The sequence below is a fragment of the Ursus americanus genome, chromosome 10 (genome assembly GCF_024610735.1).
Source record: "Ursus americanus isolate L20-20 chromosome 10, mUrsAme1.1.p, whole genome shotgun sequence".
In the NCBI taxonomy this organism is placed as follows: domain Eukaryota; kingdom Metazoa; phylum Chordata; class Mammalia; order Carnivora; family Ursidae; genus Ursus; species Ursus americanus.
Genome location: NC_142136.1, coordinates 50909003 through 50931922, shown reverse-complemented (window position 1 = coordinate 50931922; position 22920 = coordinate 50909003). Strand labels below are relative to the sequence as shown.

At 38.6% G+C, this 22920-nt stretch overlaps 1 protein-coding gene across 6 annotated transcripts in view; it reads right to left on the bottom strand.

The window, feature by feature from the left end:
* Window positions 1-22920, bottom strand: part of DGKH (diacylglycerol kinase eta) — a 173796-nt gene that overhangs the window by 13469 nt on the left and 137407 nt on the right. For 4 of the 6 annotated variants that reach the window (XR_015725943.1, XM_087865120.1, XM_045811125.2 and 1 more), the window contains exons 19-30: window positions 21093-21210; window positions 19972-20082; window positions 19737-19833; window positions 17347-17454; window positions 15462-15575; window positions 15077-15211; window positions 13677-13840; window positions 9956-10061; window positions 8820-8912; window positions 6240-6359; window positions 5786-5894; window positions 4158-4288 (exon numbers count right to left, since the gene is read on the bottom strand). Coding sequence is in view for 5 of the 6 variants with exons in the window: in XM_087865120.1 (XP_087721246.1) it covers window positions 4158-4288; window positions 5786-5894; window positions 6240-6359; window positions 8820-8912; window positions 9956-10061; window positions 13677-13840; window positions 15077-15211; window positions 15462-15575; window positions 17347-17454; window positions 19737-19833; window positions 19972-20082; window positions 21093-21210 (1406 nt within the window). In the remaining variant the exon portion in view is untranslated. The remainder of the gene's footprint in view (window positions 1-4157; window positions 4289-5785; window positions 5895-6239; window positions 6360-8819; window positions 8913-9955; window positions 10062-13676; window positions 13841-15076; window positions 15212-15461; window positions 15576-17346; window positions 17455-19736; window positions 19834-19971; window positions 20083-21092; window positions 21211-22920) is intronic. The other 2 variants (XM_045811127.2, XM_087865121.1) reach the window with 2 other exon arrangements.

Below are 22920 nucleotides of genomic sequence, written 5' to 3'. Positions count from 1 at the left end.
TTAAGTGTAATGGGCACAATCAATTGGCTAACATGTGAAGTCAAACCAATTCTGGATAAAAAACAGAGGGCTTGAAATATTTGAAAATTAGTAAAAAGATGACTTCCAAAGCAGCCTTGAAAACAGGATTATAAGGTACCACAAAATTATGTGTCTGAGATGATAAAGATTCCAAATATCCATTCTATTTCATAAGCTAAGATCATTATTTATTTTTAAGCTTTAAATGAAATAGATGAGGTGATTGTAAGCACGCGCACACACACGTGCTCTCTCTTCCATATACTTTATGGGCTCTTTGAATTCTATAGCAGCGATGCTGCTGACAATTCGTTTTTTCTACTGACAATTTTGAATATTTCTGGAAAATACTCTCTCTACAGCAAGTGCTCTTGTCAAGCTTGAGATAATTTCTGGGTCACACTTTTTCAATATGCAACTGAGCCTAAAAATATATTCTCATAGGACACCAGGTCATTCATAACCAGTCTTAAGGCAACTGTATGTTTCCTGAGTGTATGCTAACATAGTAAACTTAAAATCAAGGCCAAATCTTAAAGAAAGATAGTCAGCACCTGCTACCTAACTCTGAAATATAAATGCATTTACAGTTGCATTTACATTCTATGATTTGAGTGGGATACTTTAATATTCTTTCAGCTTTGTGATAACACAATTATCTGATTAAGAAATACATTTAATATTAAATATTTTATTTCAGGCCATATGCACGTTGTATTTTCAAGAATGAAAACTTCTTTGGGACAAGTAGACTATACTCAGAATTACCATTGTGGTGGAATGCGATGAATGTTTTCCACGGAATTATACTAACTTCTTGCTATATTTTCTTTATCTTGAGTTCAATACCTTCATGTCTTCTCGGAGTTAGGCTGTGATAAAGTTATGCCGTGACATCTGTTATATCTTTCTTAATTTATTTTTATCATATTCTTTATTATGGGCTTTTTCTTTCTTTGGATGAACAGGTTTAATTTTGCAGAAACATGCTTTGTAGATATTCAGTTATCTTTCTAGCCACGCATATGCAACTTTCCAAATGGAAAAAAAACCCAAAACCAACCACACAAACAAAACCATTGCATCTTTGCCATTGTCTTCGGTGCCCCTCACTTTTGCCTACTGTCTTCCTGGAGGGAGAATAATGCAATCAGTTTATTTATTTCCTAAAGCACCTTAGAAATTTTTTTCCTTTCCCACCTTCACACTGTCGCATTGCTACCTCTAATTGTCTTGCTGATAAGAAAGTAACACCTGAGCCAAGATCTGAGCAGAAGTTAGCCAGGTGATGGGTAGTGGGAGATGCATACCGTAGTAGGGTGCACCTCTAAAGGTGAGGAAGAGTCTAGTATTTTTAAGCAAATGGAATATGGCCAGGGCGGATGGGGTACAGCCCAATGAGGGACCGGTGATTCCACAGCAGGTTCCATAAATGGGCAGAATCTTGTAGACCTCGCAAAGATGAGAGTCTTTATTCCAGTAGAAGTGTGAAGTCACTGAAAGGTGATCTATCTGATGCTAAGAGATCACTCTGGTTGCAGTATGGGTAATGGGCTATAGAGAGCAAGGATAGCAGCAGAAAGGCCAGTTAGGAACTCTGGCCTCACACAGGCCAGCGGTGCCCTAGCATGCAGTAGGAGTGTGGAAAGCAGAAAGAGAAAATGGATGGGGTTCAGAAACCTGGCTCGGTGATGGGCTTAATGAGGTAGGGGACAAGGATAAGGAAGAGGAAGGTGCTGAGTATGACCATGGGCTTCTCCATCTCAAGTGCCTGGAGGGAAAGGGGTGATTTTACTAAGATATCAGCAGAACAGAGGTTTGGGTTTTGACATGTTAAGACTGACACCCCCCCCCCCCCCGTGTGATAGGCAACTATCAAGTAGAGTTGGTGATGAAATCCTAAAGCTCCCAAATGTGGTCAGGGCTAGAGGTAAAGACCTGTGAACCACGGACATAGTCATGGCCCATATTGGCAGCAATGGGAACGGATAAGATCACCCAGGGAGTAGGTGATCCTTTAGCAATACTTAAAGACTTTATTCTGAAGAGTTTGCTGGCCTCTGATTGTAGCCCCTTCACAGCTACAATCAGAGAGCAAGGGGAGCTCATTTGCTGCCTTCATGGCTTTGTTCCATAGGCAGGCTCTTTCCAAAAAATTATTTTCCTTTTTTCCATTCCCCCATACCCCGGTTTAGAACCAAAAGAGTTAAAAAGGGCTACGTCAATGCAAATTTCTGAAAGGAAAGTTTTAAGGGAAAGGATGTAATTTGCATTAAAAATAAAAACAAAGCAGAACAAAAAGTCCCACTATAAAGCTGAAGAGAAAGTTTACAAAAATAATTCTTAACCGTTTCCTTTTTACTCATACTTTCTTCCAGCCAAGTCCTATCACTCTACCCTTGAACGCGTATGCGTATGAGCTTTGTTTTTCCATTCTGCAAATATGTGCTTTACTCCTTGTGTGTGTGTATTTGTATGTTTAGGGTTGCATGTACATATATATTTATATATACACATACATTCAGTCTTTTCCTTGAATTTATGCTTATTCATGGTAAATGAAATAGAAGCTCCTAGAAAGGCTGGCATAATATATCAATCAGTAGCTATTCAATAAATATTCCTGCCTGCCAAGGATATAAGAAGCTGCATAAATATGTTGAACATAACGATCCCCTACGTTTATTTTTTTGTGCACTCATTCCAAGTGTTGAAGTCAACCTTTACTCTAAGAACTCTAACCCCGTGTATTTTGCTATTTTCCAGATTTGGGACTTTCTTTTTTTTTTTTTTTTTTTAAAGATTTTATTTATTTATTTGACAGAGAGAAAGACAGCCAGCGAGAGAGGGAACACAAGCAGGGGGAGTGGGAGTGGAAGAAGCAGGCTCCTAGCGGAGGAGCCTGATGTGGGGCTCGATCCCAGAACGCCAGGATCACGCCCTGAGCCGAAGGCAGACGCTTAACCGCTGTGCCACGCAGGCGCCCCCAGATTTGGGACTTTCAATTGTGGTAATTGACTAATCTATTATTTTATTACTCGGGTTAAAGATGTTTAGGTAGATGTGGTGTCCACTTTTCATGTGCTAAACCTGTATGCCTCTGCTTTACAGAATACTACATCTTATCCACTACTTGTTCAAAGATCTCTGCTAACATATTCGTAGCTAAAGGCACAACAGTTCATGAATTTGTTAGGAATTCACTGTATCTTAATCCTATGCAATTCGGAACTTGGTCTATAGGAAAGAGATCACTCCGACATATGTTAAAGGCTTTGTCACTTGCTTATTACTCAATCTTGGAATTTTTAAATGGCTGTGTTTGGTAAGAAAATCCAACTTGACGAAACTCTCCTCGTAACCTTGAGATAGAACAGTCTACTTCGGCCACGCCCAGTCTCCACCCAAAAAATAAAAGAGAATTGCTGCAAACCATGAACTCATGATTTTTTCTCTGAAATAAACGACCAATAGGCTCCAAGCTGCATTCTAGCAAAAGCGAAGCGTCGTTTTTACTTCATTTACTAAAGAAAATAATAAATTTCTTTTTGAGAATAATACCATCATAACAGAAAGTCACAGAGAGGGTATTTGAATTTACTGGTCTAGTTGTTCACGTGAGCTCTGAAAAGGGCAGTCAGAAACACAACAAAATCATAGGACTCTCAGACGCCATGGCTGTAAGTTTCTTATCTAGTTCCACATATTAGGAAGACTTTGTTATTGGTATTTTGAACGAATTTTTAGTTGTTATCCTTTCATTAGATTTTAGTCATTTTCAGCAACAGTGATCACCTTTCATGCTGATTCAATAAAGTGAGCTGATGGAAACACGAGCTATTTGGAAATATTAGCAGAGGACAGCCATACCAACGGATGCAGAGAAAAAAATTATTAACTTCATGCTAAGCTTTAGCTATAATAATCAGAGAATGATACTTGACAGGACAATATTGCTGACATTCTTGTTTAAAAAGCATACATGGAACTCCGACCCCAGGACAATGCATATTAGATTACTGCACGTTTGCAGGACATGAGCCAAGCTATAAGCATATAACAAAGGAAGTGCAGGAGAGAGGATTCTGTTTTGCCGGGAAATTTTCAAAAGCAGAAGAGTACCACAAAGGAAATACCTTAAGATCTCGCCTTTCCAGATGCAAAAGTTCAGCCCCTCTGATGTCATGACGGATGAAGATTTCTTTGTACTCTCCCAAATTGAGCAGATCCAGCCAAGCAGCAACTTCCTCTGTGCCCCACTTTTGAACTACCAAAGTTAAGAGCAAAACCCCCTTAATTTCTACATGCTCAATGCATTACAAAGCAAAGATTGGCCAAAGAAGATGCAAAACAGAGTACAGCGGCAGTGCTAGCAAAGGGAAAGGTTAAAGGTGTTGTTTCGACAAAACTCCAATTTCGCGTGTTCCCCCATGCAGGTTACAGACTCTCGCTCAACACAGAGATCTGACTGTGCAAAGACATTCACTGTTGTGCACCAGCGTCTTTAGCTTTAGTCAATTTCCCCTCCAAGCCACCCAAACCACACAATCTAAATAAAAGATGTATTTCTCAGGATTAGGATCCGTAGTCCAAGATCCAAATAAACTCTGATGATTTCTTTAAGACCGTATATGAAACTAGTTATAATTGAATTAGCTACAAGTGCTAATGAAAACTGAAAACTTGACATGGGCTTCTGAGTTTTACACAGACGTGGGCTCCAGGTCTGGCTGAATTCAAATGAACCTTTATCGATATTATTACTATTCGTAATTGTAATTATTGACAATGATACCACTAAATGTGTTGTTAGCTCACATTAATGTCCTCTGAAAACTGTCAATACTGTTAAGATGAGTTGGACTGTTATTTTTCAATATGTATCATCATTAGTTTGTACATTTCATTTGGCATTGATTAGCTTAATTCAAATTTATTTATTTGCCATATTTGGTTTTAAAATGCCCTTCAAGAGCTGCTCTACAATTGTCAAAAACCAGGTCATATATCATTTTTTAAAAGGAGACAGCTCACTTGGAAGGATCATAAAATGATCTGGTTGTGAAAGGGCCCTACTGCCGTCTACACAGAGCTTGGAGGTGCCTCAGCACCACGGCAGCATTAGAATTAATTTCTAGGGGGAAAGGCAGCGGGACAAACACCACCACAGACAGTTGAATCTTCGCTTGAGAATGCAAGTGTCACCGTAGACTGGCATGACTGAGGGCCTGAAACGGTGCATAAGTCCTTGGAACAGGAGAAAGACAATGCATGCGTAACTTTAGGTGGAAAATCTATTTAGCAAATTAAAGGAGTAAATGACACTTTCTACATTCCATTAATCAAAGGGATCTAGACTTCGAAATTTGAAGAAGAAAAACAAGTTATACACCGATGCCTTGAATGGTTGTTAGGCAAGACACAGGACCATCTAAACAGAGGCACCGACGTCCACGGAACAGAGTAGAAGCAAATCAGCAACCACCTCATTTTCTTGTGTGCTTCCCTGCCACAGACTCGTACTGTTTGGGGGACTTACTTTAGGTGTGATATGATTTGCTTTATTGTGGTAAAATGAACATAAAATAAAATTCACCATTTTAACCGTTCTATGGCGTACAATTCAGTGGCATTTAGTACCTTCATAATGTTGCAGGGGTCACCACAAATAATTCCAGAACATTTTTATCACCTCGATGACATCACTTTAATAAGTTATCTTTTCCACAGTGTTATACTTTCCCTTCCAGGGCGGATCACCTACCAGGCTGTGAACTTGTCTTCTGCTTCTGAACCTTTTCCTTTTTAAATTTTGGCACGATACGAAAGACTGTGCTTCGGCTGTTTCTCTTGGTGCAATCCATGGGGGGCTCCTGGTCGAGTGGGGCAAGAAAGAATTTGCTCAGGACACGAAGAGAAGAAAAACTCACTGCGATCTTAAAGCCAACGCAGGAATAGGTTATAAACACAACACACTGTTGAAGTGGTGACTTGTTAAAAATTAAACAGCATGATGCCACGTACTCCTGAAAATGTCCTGATTCCTGCAAGATCCCTCCGTTCCCATAAAAGCCTTTGCTCGCTTGTTCAAGGGCAGCACATGTGACAGTAGTACTCAAAATTTCTTCTCCCTTGAATATCTCTTTTTCAAAAGACGGGTTCAAATTCTACCGTCCTGAAGTCTACACATATGAAGAAACGGGCCGCATGTCACGTACCTCATCTTCGTTTGGGTGTAAGATGTAGTAAAGCCAAGGGATCTCCGTTAACTTCTGCAGCTCCACCTCCACACAGTGCAAAGCGTCAGACACGCGCTCCTCGTGCGGGGACTCTAACTGCTGTTTGTCAGCGGATTGAAAACCACAAAATAAAACAAGGCTCAGTGACCGATCTCCAACGGAAGAAATTCATTTTACTTTGACAACGAACATCCTCATTTCTTATTTAGGCTTAGGCTAGGTCATTGTTGTTGGTATGATAAAGGAATATAGAAAAAAAAAAGATTATTTTACATTGAACTCATTTAAAAAAATCTGGTTAGATTTATCCGTACTTCCCAAAGGTAATCATAAGTGGCTACTGTGACTTTAATAACGTCACAGAAAAAAAGTATAGCTTTTGGTGGTTTTATTTTATTGTTATTATTATTATTTTTGGGGGTAAATTCTTCCCTCTCTCCGTCCCTTCCGATCCGTGCATCCATCCACCCACTCCATCTGGTTGCTAGTAAGTAATCTCCCTATTCTACTTCTTTTTGGCAAAAATCCTTCCCATTTCCAGAGGCTGCTATGTAAGCAAATAACACTCTTTTAAAAATTGTTCAAAAACATGTCACATCATAAGAACTGCTTGGCACAGAAATCTCCTGGAGAATTAAAATAATAACTTTAAGGGGAAAAAAACCCCCATGTATCTCAGAAAAATTTGTGAAGAAAAGCTATTGTAAAAATCAGGGCCAAAGCAAAACGCTCCATGGTTTGAAATCTGGAAGAGGGTTTGGAAACCTTAAAGAAAATTTAACCAGTCACTTATTATCCACTTATTCGAGGCAGCTATTAAAAAGTACTTAGAAATTCCATAGTAAAGGTGAAACAAACACTGTTATGTGTAGAACAGGAAGGGAGGTGACTGTCTGCTGGTCCTGGCTTTGTGACTAACTATGCAACCACGGGAGGGCTGACTGAGGGTAGGAGTCTTAGTTTCTTCCTTAATAAATAGTAGAAAGTGACTAGATTATTTCTAAGGCCTATTCCAGCGAATCGATCCTTTCATAAATTACTTGAGGATTGGAGAGGATCTATGTCTAGGTTTGCAGAATTTTAAACTGGAACTTCAGCGAAATTGTTACTGTTATTTATTATGGTCATTCTTTTTTCTCCTCAGTTATTCAAGGTATCTACCATTTCTAGTAATTAATAAAAATATGGAGATTCGCCACCTTGTCATGTAAAATTTACCTTTGAGTCTAAGAATATACGCCTTATAAAATTGATAAAATGGTATTGCATATCCATTCTAGAAACAGAATAAAGTATAAATCTTAGCTGATCTCGAATATGATTGACGCCATATTTTGAGGTCAATATGGTCAAAGGTTTTGAAAAGATTCACTGGTATATGTTTTAAACCAAACACCCATATTTGACAGTGACAGAAGTAGGTCGAAATGATTAAAAGTCTGTGTGGGTGGTCCTCCTATATAAACATAATGTAACTGGTAAATATTAACCAACTAACACTCAGTGGGCGCTTTCAGTGTAGAGAGCTAATACAGAACAAGTTATGCTTCTAGCTGTTGTCAGTCAGGAGTTATCTTTTATATTTCAAATAAGACAAAAAACACATGTCCTTCACCTAAAAATTGGGACCAAAGCCACAGCTCACTGGGTTTCACTGGACTAATTTTAGAAGAGAAACAAGAAGACTCTGGCTAATAACTATGCTGGATACTATGACTTTTACTATCACTTTAATGTAGGTGTCTATTTTCCAAAGCAAGAGATAAAATTATAGTCAAGAAAAATGTTTTAAGATCATCACGGGTCAGTTCATCAGAATCCTGACAAGGAAGGAAAAAAACAGCTAATGCATCATAATGCATCAGGCTTTCTACAGTTACAGCAGAGCCTGTGTATTCACAGTCGAACACTAGGTGGCGAGAAGACCCAATATTCTAGAACGTTTGACATCGGTGAGAGACTAAAAAGGCAGACAAGGCAGACTCCGGGCAAACAAAATAGGACATCTGTGCACTTCCAGCACTTCTGCTTGAGGTCCACGGGCTGTGGTCAGATTCAGACCTGCCCGAAACTTCCTTTCCAGCACCAATCTGAGTTAATCTGGAGATACGGCTAGTTCTTGAATTTAGTCTTTGAAACATCAAGTCTAGGAAGTGCTGCCCTTTAATTGAATCTAAAAACCATACCCATCATATTTCAAATGTTAATTTTGGGAACAAAACCCGACAATTTCCTCTATTTTTCTGCAGTTAGGAACTAATGAGTACCTAGACTCAAGTCTCTCGAAGCCGAAGCCGACTGGGGAGAACAGTACAGCTGCATAAAAACCCGATGGCCTCTGTGAGAGGGAACTTCTACTCCCATTAGCCCGAATCCTAACCCCCCGGTGTAGCCACGCATTTTCTTGAAGGCAAAAGCCAGGAAAAAGGGAAGCTCTACGGATGGAGGCCAGGAGGCTGCTTCTGCGTTAGAATCTGAGGAGTGAATGCATGCTCCCTAGTAAAGCCGAGGCCCGCACATGGATCATCATTCTCGTGTTACCCATCATCTGTTCCTTACCAAAGGAACCCTGCCCACTAGCAAAGATTCTGTTTCATTATATAGGGCCTTCACATTGATCGCTATTTCAGTGGCAGTGTCTCTCGTAAGACTCTAGAAAAAAAAACAAGACATCAAAGACAAGTAGTTCTGTATTAAGTTGGGATTCAATCATCAGCAAATACTTTACATTTTATTCTTCCCATTCACATCACACATACTTGTACAACTCTACCCCAATTCTATTATAATTGAACAACTTCACACTCGTATGTGTTCGTATGGTTACTTCTTCTAATCCTTACATCGCAGAACCAAATGGATGCACTGACTATGGTTACACACTTGGGACCACCTCTCCTGCTTACAAACTCGGGGATGCTCGCAGCATACACATGTCCCCGCAAAACAGTTCAGTCAAAGAAAATGATGCCTTAAGAGGGGCTTTATCAGATCATACTTCTATCCACTGACTTTCACTCTCAGAAGTTCCAACCAGGCTGTTTTTCAGACTTTCTCCTGAGGACTAACACTTATCTATCAACTTAGGTAACTTTCATTGAATAATTAAAAGAATAAAATAATGTTATCAGTTTTCTCTATGCTATAGCCTTGTACCATGTACCACATTTCAAGAGAATTGTATTCTTCCCCTTCTTTTTTTAACACCTACATTAAAAAAAATTAGAGAAGTTACAAAATCGCACCATCTATATTAAGAAGTTTACCCACTTTACCAGTTTCGAAGAACAAAATGGAGGATAACGTCTGCACGCAGCTTCGACAATGAATGAACCCCTCTAATAAAACGCGTGGTATGTAGGCTTGCCCTACATCAAGGTGCAGGGGAGAAGGTGAAAGAAAGAACAAGAAGGGATGGTGGGTAGCTCGAAGTGTGTAAGGAAGATGGCAAGGCGACAAGTGGTTGAAAGAGAAATGGGGGGAAAATGAAGAGACTTTAAAGGAATAGAATGGAATGGAAAAATGGCAGGAATAGAAAAAGAAAAATGTGGCCACAAATTCATCGTAAGCTTCTGGCAGACACTCTTATCGACTGTCTAACGCTTTTTCAAAGGGCAGGGCACATGTGGTAGCATCGAAACATATGTGCAATACATAACAATCTGTGGAATGAGAATTTACCATTAGCTCCTCACCTCTGGGAACCGTGGGTTGGCTTTATTCAGGGCGTGCGAGCACGCATTCACAGCATGGGCCAGTTCTTGCTCCAACAGACAATGGATCGTGGCTGCGTCACAGATGCTGAAAGCGAAAATGAGGCAGATGAACAACAAAAAAATTGAGCATTGCCGATTTTTCTCAAGTGTAGAAATGGTAGAATGAGACAAGTCAAAATGAAAAAGATTAGGGAATATTTTTAAATGAGTTCAGCTCGATTAGGGATAACAAAGGGTAGATTTATAAAATTCAAATCCCACTGCAACGAAGAATGCGAAACCAAAAATCTTTATAGGAAAAGTTAGGCTTAGAGTCACAGATAAAAACACATTGAGGTACTATTCGGAAGAACAAAATATACCAACACTTCATTTTGAAGTATCATTGGCAAGTGAGATGGGGCCCCAATGTAGAGAGCAGAAACTTAACCTTTTATTCATTGAAACGTCACCCAGGAACAAATAAAACAGAGTGGCGAAAGAACATTGCCGTATTTATCATCTATACACTAAGTGCTTTGCATAATCTAATATTCACAACGTGAAAGGTAGCTGTGATTATACAGATGCAGACCTTGAGGGCCGGAGAGATTTGGTATGTACACAAAGCTATTAAGTAATAGAGCCGGGATTTGAATCCATGTCTATCAGCTTCAAAGTCTGTTGCGCCACAGTCCTCTGGAATCTAAACCTTCAAGAATATCCTGAACAGACAGGATCCTGGAGGGCACTAAGGCCAAAGAAGAAAAAAGAGGAAAAGTTCCACCAATTGCTAGAAAATGATGTAAAGTTTGCAGATGAGCAAGAAGGCAAAACCGTGCAAATCCTTTTTGCTTCTGACATCTACAAGGAGAATGATCTTCACACTAGAAAGGGTAAAACAAGAAAAAGAGACTAGGCCTATATTGTTGAATCAAGAGTAAAGGAAGAGAGCTTAATTCTTAAAGATCATACAATTGATATCCAAGCCACAAAGGAATTTGCAAATGTCATCGCAATAGCTCTACTAATAACCTTGAGAAATCATGAAGAATGGGTGATTTATTGGAAGAATGGAGGTGGGTAAATGTTATTCTAATTTTCAAAAAAAGGAAAAGAGATAATCAATTTCAGATCAAAATTTCCAATTGCTTAATAAAATTTCCTCCTAGATATTTTTCTTTTTTTTTTCTTTAAAGATGTATTTATTTATTTGAGAGAGAGAGAGCATGAGAGAGAGTATGTGAGCATGAGTGGGGGGTGGTGCAGAGGCAGAGAGAGAATCTTCGAGCAGACTCCTGGCTGAGCGCGGAGTGTGACGTGGGGCTCTATCTCACGACTCTCGGATCATGATCTGAACTGAAACCAAGACTCAGAGGCCTAACTGACTGAGCCACCCAGGCACCCCTCCTTCTAGATATTTCTAATGTAGTTAAATTCTGGAGGTCCAACATGGACCCTGTCATTTTCCCTTTCAAATCTACTTTCCCTCCTGAATCCTGTGGTTCCATCAAAGGTTCCACAATCCATCCAGCCATTCACTAGAACCTGAGGGTCGGCCTGTCTCCTAATTCAGGCCATACAGCAATTTTAGATCATAATCTATCTTAAGTCTCTCTTCTTCTTTCCTCAATCCATCGCTCCCTATCAAGACCATTCCAAGAGTGTTCAGCCTGACCTTGCTTTGCTATCTGGCAAACAATACTACGCATTGCTTCCAGAAATGTCCTGGTAAGATCTGGCCCCTCTTCCCTTCTCCATCCACGTTTCCTACTCTCTCACATTACCATGCCACCCCCGGTTCCTTGAGCTTTCCTAAAAGTACTATTCACTCACACTCCTCTGGGACTCTGCCCAGGCTTGTTCCCATGTTTAGAATGTTCCTTCTCTTACTCTTCCATCAAGACTTGGCTGAGAGATCATTTTCTCCAGGCAGCCCTCCCTTACTTTCTTGGCCTCTGTGTGTATCCACAGAGCCCCCCTGAGCCCTGTGATGGCATCCTGGCCACACTTTTCCCTCCTACTATCCTGCCAGCAAAATTAAGAAGAGGGAATACAACTCAGCCATTTTGGCATCCCTACTGCTTAATGTGGTGGTTGGCAGGCAGAACAGACGCGAAATTATTTGTTGAATACTGAATGAATAAGTTCTGAAAATAGATGAGTGAGCCTGATTTTCATCTTTTGCAAAAATAAAAAAAAAAAATTAGGTTGACCAAAAGCAAGTCTAGCCAAACTTCACTTCCCTTTTTTTGATAAGGTTATTTGGTTAGTTGACAGGAAGTTAATTTAGGAAGTATATTTGATTTCAAGGGAGATAATATAGAAAGTATATCTTGGTTTCAAGAAAATGCTGCAGTTCTATTTTTAATTTTCTGAAAAACCTCCATACTCTTTTCCATAATTTGTTAATTAGCTTGATGATGGTAATTGTTTTACAATGTACACATATATCAAATTATCATGTGTACACCTTGTATATATATATAAGTGGTTTTATTTGTCAATTATTCCTCAATAAAGCTGGAAAAGAAGCAAAAAAAAAAAAAAAAAACCACTGTAAACTGGAGTCCACAGAAGTTGTTTATAGTACCCTAAGATGAATCTCTCTGTGGATAAGAAGCTGAGACGTACAATAATACAGTTCTTACATTTAGTTAACTACATACTCTTTCTCTTACCTTGCTTCTAAGCTACTCAGTATCTTGCAGTTATCACACTTTATTCTAATTCTGAATGTTGGTCTCCAGCAGTAGGGAGTTCATATCTTTTCTCTTATATCTCTAACATCTAGTACATTCTAGGTTTCCAACAAATATTTAAAGAGCTCGGTTTTCCTTCTTTTCTTTTTTGACATTTTTATCGGTGACCAGATGAGGTGTGGTGAGAATATAACAGCTACCATTCACAGAACTCTAAATATGCCGGACGTGATGTGCTAGTAAGCTCTTTACACGGTGGATGTGATGTGCTAGTAAGCTCTTTACACGGTGGGTCTCATTTAGCCTTCACAGTGACTTACAGAGTTAGCTCTTATTCTCTCCATTTGGTAGAGAAGATTTAAGTGAAGAGGGGATAAGAAACTTGTCCATGGTTGTCCTCCCTTCCCCCACAAAGTTTACTCCTGGTCATAGTGATTTTTATCTGTGTTATACTCCTGAAACTTATGTTTTCATCTCTTCCCTTTCTGTCTACTACAACGAATTCCTACGTGGTCTCCCAATCTCTGGACACGCCTTTGGAAACTGATTCTCAGACTTTTCCCGCTCCACTACCCCCCACCCAAATTTCCTTGGTAGCAGAGTTAATGTTTGTATTTCCTTCTACATTCCAGAAGCATTTAATTAATAATTATAAGGTAACATATACATAAGTAGTAGAGTGTAAAGACTGTGTAAAACTGGGGAAATAAGCAATAAGAGAAAGAGCACCGTGTGGTCGGGTAAGTTAGGCAAGCTCTCCACTGGGTTTCAGAAAGTCCCAGGTCTGTTCTGCAGAGAACACAGGTGTGTGTGTGTGTGTGTGTGTGTGTGTGTGTGTGTGTGTGTTGGAGAGGCATAAATGAGGCATAATGAGGCATAAATGAGGCAGCAAATGATGAAGGAGAGTCAATGCATCTCTTTTAGATACCCCCAAACAACCGAAACTATGTAACAAAACTCAAAACAAAACTGGCCAAGACCAGGGTTCTCCTGGCCTCCAGCAAGCAGGACCACCATACCGAGTAATGAGCTCCTCTGCAGCCTGGGAGCAGAGCTGCATCTGGGACACCTCTTCTGTGGCCAAGTCAACGGCATGCTGAATGTACAAATGGGTTCGAAGAACTGGTTTACCGGAATCACACTTCTGTTTATCTTCCCAGGATTTCAGAGTGCTTTCAAAAGCCTATTTAAAATCAATATTGCAAGGAATTGTTAGTTTGGAACTCTGAGACCCCTATAAGTGTGTATTTAAATGTTACATGAATGACCTTGAAACGACCGCTTTTTTCCTAATCTAAAGTTTCATTAAAGAAATCATAAGCTACAAAAAGGATATTTTAAAGTTGTCCAGTGTTATTACAAATGAGTAATGTAATCAGTGATGAGGAGCGTATCACTGAAAAGTTTTTAAAAAGACAGCTTCAATTTAGGTTTCAATCGCACTTTATGTGTATAATAGACAAGGTGGATATTGGCAATCTTATTTGTTACAGGTGTGACGTTAATTAAAACGTAGTCTGGAAAAGGCAAAACTATGGAGGCAGGGGTTGAGGTAAGGGAGGGAGTGATGGATAGGTGAAGCACAGGAATTTTTCGGGTAGAGAAATTACCCTGTATGACACTATAATGGTGGATACAAGTGATTATATATTTCTCAAAAACCATAAAATGTACAACATGAAGAGTAAACTATGACTTTTAATTAATAATAATCAATATTGGCTCATCAATTATAATAAATGTACCACACTAATACAAGATGTTAATAATAAGGGACTGTATGTCAGTGAGGGAAGGAGGTATGTGGGAATAGAATTAAAATTCTCTATTTTCTGCTCAATTTCTCTGTAAAACTAAAAAAAATTTTAAAAATATATAGTCTATTAACTTTTTTTTTTTTAAGAGAGAGTACACACATGTGTGCATACGAGCCAGGGTGGGCGAAGGGGGAGAGGGAGAGAAAGAGAATCCCAAGCAGGCTCCATGCTCAGTGTGGAACGCTACGTGGGGCTCAATCTCACAACCTTGAGATCATGACCTGAGCAGAAATCAAGAGTCGGCTACTTAACCCACTGAGCCACCTAAGGGCCCCTAGTCTATTAACTTTTTAAAAAACTAAATACTTGTTCATTTTAAGGCCACATTTAAAGCCACAATGACCTAAATGTTAGATTTAAGAGACAATTTAAATATTTTTCCTCGGTTTCTGTTTTTCATAACAACTTAATATTTTTTTAAAGTGGACTCCATGCCTAGCATGGAGTCCAACTCGGGGCTCCATCTCGCAACCCTGAGTTCAGGACCTGAGCTGAGATCAAGAGTCAGACATTTAACCCCCTGAGCCACCCAGGCGCCCCCACAGTTTAATATTTTTAAAAGGCTTGATAAAAAGCTAGAAGAAATATTTTTTTTTACATACCCTGTCCCTTGTTAGCATCTGAGCTCTGTTTTTGTGCACAATTTTGATAATTCCTGGAGGCTGAACCCATGCTTCACCATCCACCTGCACTGGGACTCCCTCATCGCCAAATATGGTGATTTTTACCGTACGGCACTGAAATAAAACAAGTCATTTTTAAAGAACAAATCGTCCTGAGAAACTGACTCTCAATCTGCATTGAAGCCTGACTATTAGTCCATTCAGTGGAAGGGAATGTATCTTTTTCCACTTGTCATGACACAGTAACAACTGACATGACAAGAAAGTTAGCATTTTATAGATGAGTACACAGCATAGGAGTCCTTTGGAATAGCTTCCCCAGTGGCCCCAGTCATGCGGTCAGGTTTGATCAGAGAAAACAAACCTGAGCTATTCGATGATGCTGCAGTTTAATGACCCTTGAAACTGCCATTTGCATGCTATCAAATATCGCAACGACTTCCAGGATCTTGTCATCAAATGATGGTGCAGCAAATATCTGAAAGGAAAAGCTACATTACATTTCCCCTGATGAGGTTAAGGTTTAGAAGAAGTGGCACATCAGCAACATAAACTCTGCAATACATATTAAGAAAAACTTATGAAAACAGTAAGCAGAAAAGTAAGTAAATGTTATTAGGAAACGATAATCCAAGGACAAAAAAAAAAAAAAAAAACCACTGGAGATGATTTAACGTTAACAAACTTAATAAAAAAGGTTTAAAATCCACATGGATAAAATGCTTATGTCTCTCATAAAGCACTCTTTGAACCAGTGAACTCTTATATTTCTAAATAATCCACCTTGGTATAAAATGTATTAAGTATCTGCTCACACGTAACTCAAATGTCTCGATAAAATGGTGCATGTGATTTTAGGAACCTAAAATACTCAGTTCCCTTGGTACGTTCTAAGGGAAATCTTTCAATGTGTTACAAGCAATATGTATGTATAATGTGCTTTATTTCTTAATACAACAACTTTTTAGGGCATTTGAGAAGATGGAAACGGACACCACAGAGAATAAAAATCATGCAAGCTTACTTTTGATGTTAAATGTGTTTTCACAAAATTAATTTAATCAAACAAATTAAATTCTGGTTTTATTACTTTATTCCTTTTATTCTTTTTGACTATATGATGAACAATTATGCCTCTGAAAAAAAGTATTCGGTATCGAGTACTATGCGAATTAAAACTTTGATTGAAAGTTTCATTGAACATATCAGGACAAGAATTTGCAAACATTGATGATTTCTTATCATTTCTGTTAGCAGAGTGCCTGGTTTTAAATCCTGTCTCTGCTACTTCCTGTGTGAACTTAGTGTCAGTTTCTTCATTGGTAAAATTTAGATAAAAATTGTGGTTGTTAAAAATGCATGTGAAGTTCTGAGAACACTATCTGATTACCTAGTAGGTGTTGTTAGCTTTATTTATCTTTATCTCACGGATTTCTTCCCTTTAAAATATTAAGAGTAGTTACAGGCTGACAAAAAATTAACAGCTAATACAAGTTTTATAGTTCAATAAGATGGGAATATAGTCATATAACGAAAATTACAAATATATTCCAATTTATTTTATACATTAATTCCCGTCAGCTCATTCAAGACCTGAAAAAATGGGTCAGTGGGAACTCTCATATTATAAGCCTCAAATAAAAGGGGCTGTCATTCCATACATGTGATTCTTCAAAGACTATGATAATCCCTTTTTTATTGTTATGTATATCTCAATAATTGTTTCTTCTTTCATTTTGTTATTTTTAAAACATTTATTACATTTATTACATTTGCTAGGTTGTATTTTTTCTTTTTTAGACTTTCCTGTCTAAACGTAGCCCCAAATTTCAAAGGCCAAATGAGCCCTCTTAACATTTCTAAAAATAAAATAATAAGAGACACATAAATTTAGAAAGTTAAAAAGTACAAAAGTATTTTGGTAAGCAGGATAATGTCCACCTTCCCACCCCCAAAATGTCCATGTTCTAATCTCCTGAGGCTGTGAATGTTACTTTACATGGCAAACAGATTTTGCAGGTGTGATTACAGGAAGGACCTTGAGGAGGAGAGATTATCCTGGATGATGGAATGGGCCCAGTGTAACCACAAACGTCATCGAAAGTGGAAGAGAAGGGCAGTGGGTGAGATCAGAATGATGCAATGTGAGATTCAGGCTGCTTTTGTTGGCTCTGGAGACGGAGGAAGGGGCCCCGGGCCAAGGAATGTGGGTAGTCCCTAGCATCTGCAAGGCGCAAGAAAATACTTACATCATCCTCTTTAGTTCCACCCCAAAAGTTAGTGCCTCCCGCATAGCTGGGAATGTTCAACACTGCTATTCCTTGAAGACTGGGGAGAGGAATATACTGCCCATCGCACTGTAAAGTAAAAAGCTTAAAGGTTAGATAAAAAGAGCAGAACTGCTTGTTGGGAAGCCACTGGAATACCAAAGACAAAGGATGATGGAGGGAAGCGTATTGGTAATGTTTGCTTCTCCTGTAAATGTATTCCTACTCACTACCTTTATCTTTTTTTTTTAATTAAAAAAATTTAAAGTGTATATTCCTATGGCAGAAGTTGTTCTAGAAAACCAACTTAAAATAATGTTCTACCTCTTCTTTCTGTCAAAATCAGAGAGTACTTTTCTGAAGTTTTTTTTTTCAGATCACTTACGATATTCTCGCTTACATTATGGTCACCTTTGTGCTTATGTTGAGTGTCCTTTTGAAAGCAGGTTCAGTGAGGGCTTCTGGGTCCTGACCACCTTATCTAGCCCCTCTCTCAACTGCTGGTACCGTCCTCCTGCTCTGTAACTAACTGGTGGCTGGCCAAACTCAAAGCTGAGGCTCTCAAGTAGTCAGAACCAAAACCAAGGAAAGAAAAACCACGTATGTTGGGAATTATCTTATATTCTGTGTCTTCTAATCAATCACTTAAATGAAAATTAAAATTACCACTTAAAAAGGGAAAAAGTATCCTCTGGCTGGTGAGTAATTATACATGACGCGTAAGTAAATTCTTACTGAATAGAAGGTGTAATCCTTCGTTTTAAAAGAGAAGAGCTTGCAGATGTCATACTTACAATAGATGCTATAGTTTCCTTAACTCTTACAATAAAAAGTAATTAACATAACTTTATAAAACTTGCATTTTAATGCCCGATCAAAATGATCGCCAATCTTTAGAACAAATGAAAATCCAGTTTCAATCCATTTTTCAACCATTTTAAATAGCTGAGAATATTTTATACTTGATTGTACTCCTTTGTGCGTTTTTTACATATTCTTTTCTTTTTCATAAAAATACATTCAAAGTTCTATACTCTATTTCAGCACCTAGGGCCATTCCTGGCACACAGCTAGTGCTCAATGTGTATTGGTTAAAATGAACAAACATTAAGTATTGAGTAGAATAAGAAACTTTTTCTGAATCCAATAAATTGAACAGGTATCCTTGTGTGCTTTAGAACAAGCTGTTTAAATCCTATAACTAGGGGCGCCTGGGTGGCACAGCGGTTAAGCGTCTGCCTCTGGCTCAGGGCGTGATCCCGGCGTTGTGGGATTGAGCCCCACATCAGGCTCCTCTGCTATGAGCCTGCTTCTTCCTCTCCCACTCCCCCTGCTTGTGTTCCCTCTCTCGCTGGCTGTCTCTATCTCTGTTGAATAAATAAATAAAATCTTTAAAAAATAAATAAATAAATAAATCCTATAACTAACTTAAAGGAAATGGAAAAATTGCCAGTAACATCCATCTTAATTTCACAGCGACCATAAAGCAAACCAGGTGATCGTGTGGTTGTGCTCTACTGGAAGGTATAGTGAGTTCATCTTTACTAGGACATTTAGTTGATAATGAAGGAGCCAGGCACTTCTGTAGTCCACATTCCGGTGTTAAGATAACACCTAAAATAATAATGCTCTGTTTAATGTAATGAGCTATAGACTTAAGATTTGCACACTTTTCTGTCCATAGGCTATACCTTCATTAAAAATATCTGGTCATTATAAAATATCTAGGTAGGAAAGACATGTCTATCAGCATAAACTGTGCATCCTGGACCAAGGGTGAAAGAAAATAAAATTCACAGAAGTTGGTAGACTTTTCAGAGCCATGTCCCCAATCTTCTTTTTCCTGTTAGTGAAGGAGATGAGGTAACTTTTGCTGTCCTTAATTTCCGCTTTAAATTAGGAAAAACCACTAAAAAATTTAAATGCTCAAAATCTCTTTTTATTTTACTCTTGTTAGAAATAATTGGAACAAATATACATTTAAATTAAAAGGGTTGATTTACTCTGAATGTTTTTTGAGGGATTTGTGAAATGACAGGCATTATAGAACTGGGTCAGCACTTGTAAACTTAAATGAGAAAATCTGGGAGAATTCGTCAGAGATGCTTTCCCAGAAATGCCCTCCCATTGCTCCACCTTCTCACGGGGCACCAGGACTCCGCAGACCCATCTACATTTCAGGAGCTAATGATAATGATACTTAGGTGTGTCATTCACATCCGGCGTCTATACCTCCGTTAGTATAAAGTTATCATCACCCCCACTGAGTGTTTAAACGCCTGGAGGGGCACTGAGGCCAAATTAGCTCCGCAAATGTCATTATTTTTCCGGGTAAGATAATCTGAGCTATCTTTACTTCAAGATGAACTTACTTCAAGTTGAACCCTCTGTTCTAAATTCTTATACGACCTCTGTAGTAACTCCCGGGTTCCAAGGACTCCATACCACATCAAGTTTTTAGTTCGGCTCCTGAAATAAATATTGGCAGACAGTTCAATAGCTATTATTGATTTACTCTTTCAAGGCAGAGTGAGCAGAAGAGCTAATAAATGAAATTAAAGTGAAATTACCTTTATGTAATAACATTATTACTATTACCAAAATTACCTGCATTTTTCAGGGTGTTCCTCTCTCTTATTATTAAATTCTAATGAAATTTTTGCATCTAATCCAATCCCAAAGTAATTGTTCATGACACATTTTTCTGAATATCCGTCTCTGTGATAATAAGGAAAAGCATATAAAAGTCAACTTCAGATTCATAACAACAATAACCATTTGCACACAAAATAGCACTTAAAAGCATTTAAGCTTCCATGCCTTATAGATGTGAGTAGAACTTAGCAGGAATGATTTCCTATTCATATGCCACATGCACAAGTCCAGTACATATATGTCATTTTTGGTACATGTGATATAAAGGGATAGTGAGCAAGGCAAAGAAGAGACAGAGTCATGGTCAGGCTTTTCTATTAATTGTAATAAAACCTTAGTTCTGCTTCCTACGTAAGCCCCTCACCAAACACAGAAGCGGGAGGGCCTTGCAGTCAGGTGCCAACACTCCTTTTTCTAATCACTAGAAATTCTTCTCCACTGTACTCTTATCAATGGACAAATATTTACTGAGCAGTCAAATGACTAGGTCCAGTCCACTCTTCTGGGTGTTTTGGAAAGTACAAGGAAGTTTAAGGAAAGTATGGTCTTTGAGGAGTATCATTAAAGAAATGAGCTATAACGAAAGCAAAATTAAATATGGAAGTAAAAGTTCATATTGAAGTGCCAAAAAAAATTGTAGTTTTAAGAAGGGAAGAGATCAATGTAGGCCAGAAGCTTCCTGAAATAAATAAACCTAGAAGCTGGATGGGGAAAGATGAGAGATTTGACAAGACTAAGGAGAAAGGAGGAAAAAAGAAATAGCAAAAATATGGTTGTAAAGGTGCTGATGAATACAGTATTCTAGGGGAAAGTGAACACAGCTGTGCCTCGTTTTGCCATAGGGCTCTTATCAGAGACAACGGGCCGGACAGAACCTACCTCAAGAACAGATCATGAAAACCACTGTGTTTCGAATGCACCAATGTACTCATCATTACCAACTTGTGGAATTTTCTGATGACCCTTTCTGTATGGGGAGCCAAATTTCTTGTAATGCATTGACAACGTTATCATTAGTATAACGTAGAAACAAGAAAAGCCAAAACAAGACATTTACAAAAGTATTTTCTTACACTGAATCTGGATCTGGGTCGATAAATGGCGTTGCACCAAAAGGATCAATATTTGCTAGTAACATTTTGTTGATTATAGAACTCCCAGCAATTGAAGCAGCTAGTCCTGCTCTTAAACCTGCCCAGAAAAATAAATACATATTGGATCACATGCTAAGAAAAAAGACAGAGGAAAGAGCCCTTGCATTGTTTTCAGGCTGAATCTCAGGCACCTTGCCCCCAAAGCATGGTTTTCAGTGTCCGCTCTTCTCATTACTGGAAACTAAGAACTATGACATTGGTATTTACAAGATTTTTGAGCCTTCTTAGGATCTATACATCATAACAATGCAGCAGGTGAAGACCCAAATAAGGGTCTCTGTGACAGTTTCCCATTTACCATTCTAGTGATTCTGTAACTTCAGCAAATAAATATTACTTCCTTTGTTGCGGCAAATAAGGTGGTAGTCCGCAACGAATTTACAATAAAGCCTGAATTACCAAGAACGTCATAGAGTTAGCACTTCCATACTCTCAAAGCATAGATAATAATATTCAATTTAAAATATTAATAGAGGGGCACCTGGGTGGCTCAGTCGGTTAAGCCACTAACCTTCTTTCTTTCCGTATGGATTTGACTATTCTGGACATTTCGTATAAATGTAATCACTTCATGTGTGGCTTTTTGTGTCAAGCTTCCTTCACTTGGCATAACATGTTAGGAGGTAATTATGTTGTGGCATTTATCAGGGCTTTGTTCTTTTTAAAAGCTGAATAATAGTCCACTGTATGGATATTCACATTTTGTTTCTCCATTCATCAACTGATGATTACTTGGGTTGTTTCTTCTATTTGGCTATTATGACTAATGTTGCTATAAATAGTCACGGGCAAGTTATTGTGTAGACATATATTTTTAATTCTCGTGGGTGTATAACTAGGAGTTGGTTTCCGGGTGATACGTTAACTCTGTGTTTAATTCTTTGAGAAACTGCCAAACTGTTTTTCCAAATGGCTGTACCATTTCATATTCTAACCAGCAATGTATGAAAGTTCCAATTTTTCCAAGTCCTTGCCAATAGTTGTTATTACCCGTCCTTTTTGATCACAGCCATCCCAGGAAGGTAAAGTGGCATCTCATTGTAGTTTTGATTTGCATTACCCTGATGACTAATAATGGTGAAAACCTTTTCGTATGCATATTGGCCATTTGTGTATCTCTTTGTAAAAGTGTCTACTCAGATCCTTTGCCAATTTTTAAATTGAGGTATTTGTCTTTTCATTGTTGAATTTTAAGAGTTCTTTATACATTCTGAATACTAGTCCCTTATCAGGTATGCCATTTACAACTATTTTCTCCTGTCCTATGGATTGTCTTCTTCCTTCCTTCTTCCTTCCTTCCTTCCTTCCTTCCTTCCTTCCTTCCTTCCTTCCTTCCTTCCTTCCTCCATTCATTTGTTCTTTTTGATTTATGAGAGAAAATAGTTTTTGTTTTTTTATAGTTTTTGTTTGCTTGTTTGTTTTTAGAGGGAGAGCGTGTGCACAGTGGGGAGGAGCAGAGGGAGAAGGAGAGAAGAGAGAGCCCATGCTGGGTGTGGAGGCCAATGCAGGGCTCAATCTCACAACACTGAGATCATGACCTAAGCTGAAATTGAGAGTCGGACACCTAACCGAATGAGGTACCCAGGCACCCCGAGAGAACAACAATTTATGGGAAGCCACAACAACCCAGAATTTGCAAAAACTAAAAGTAAATGTACCATTTTGATGATGGCAGATTATCAGTTGATCAGACCAACTACCCTCCTCACTATGAGGGCAAATACAAAAGCTGAGCAAAATGTAAAAT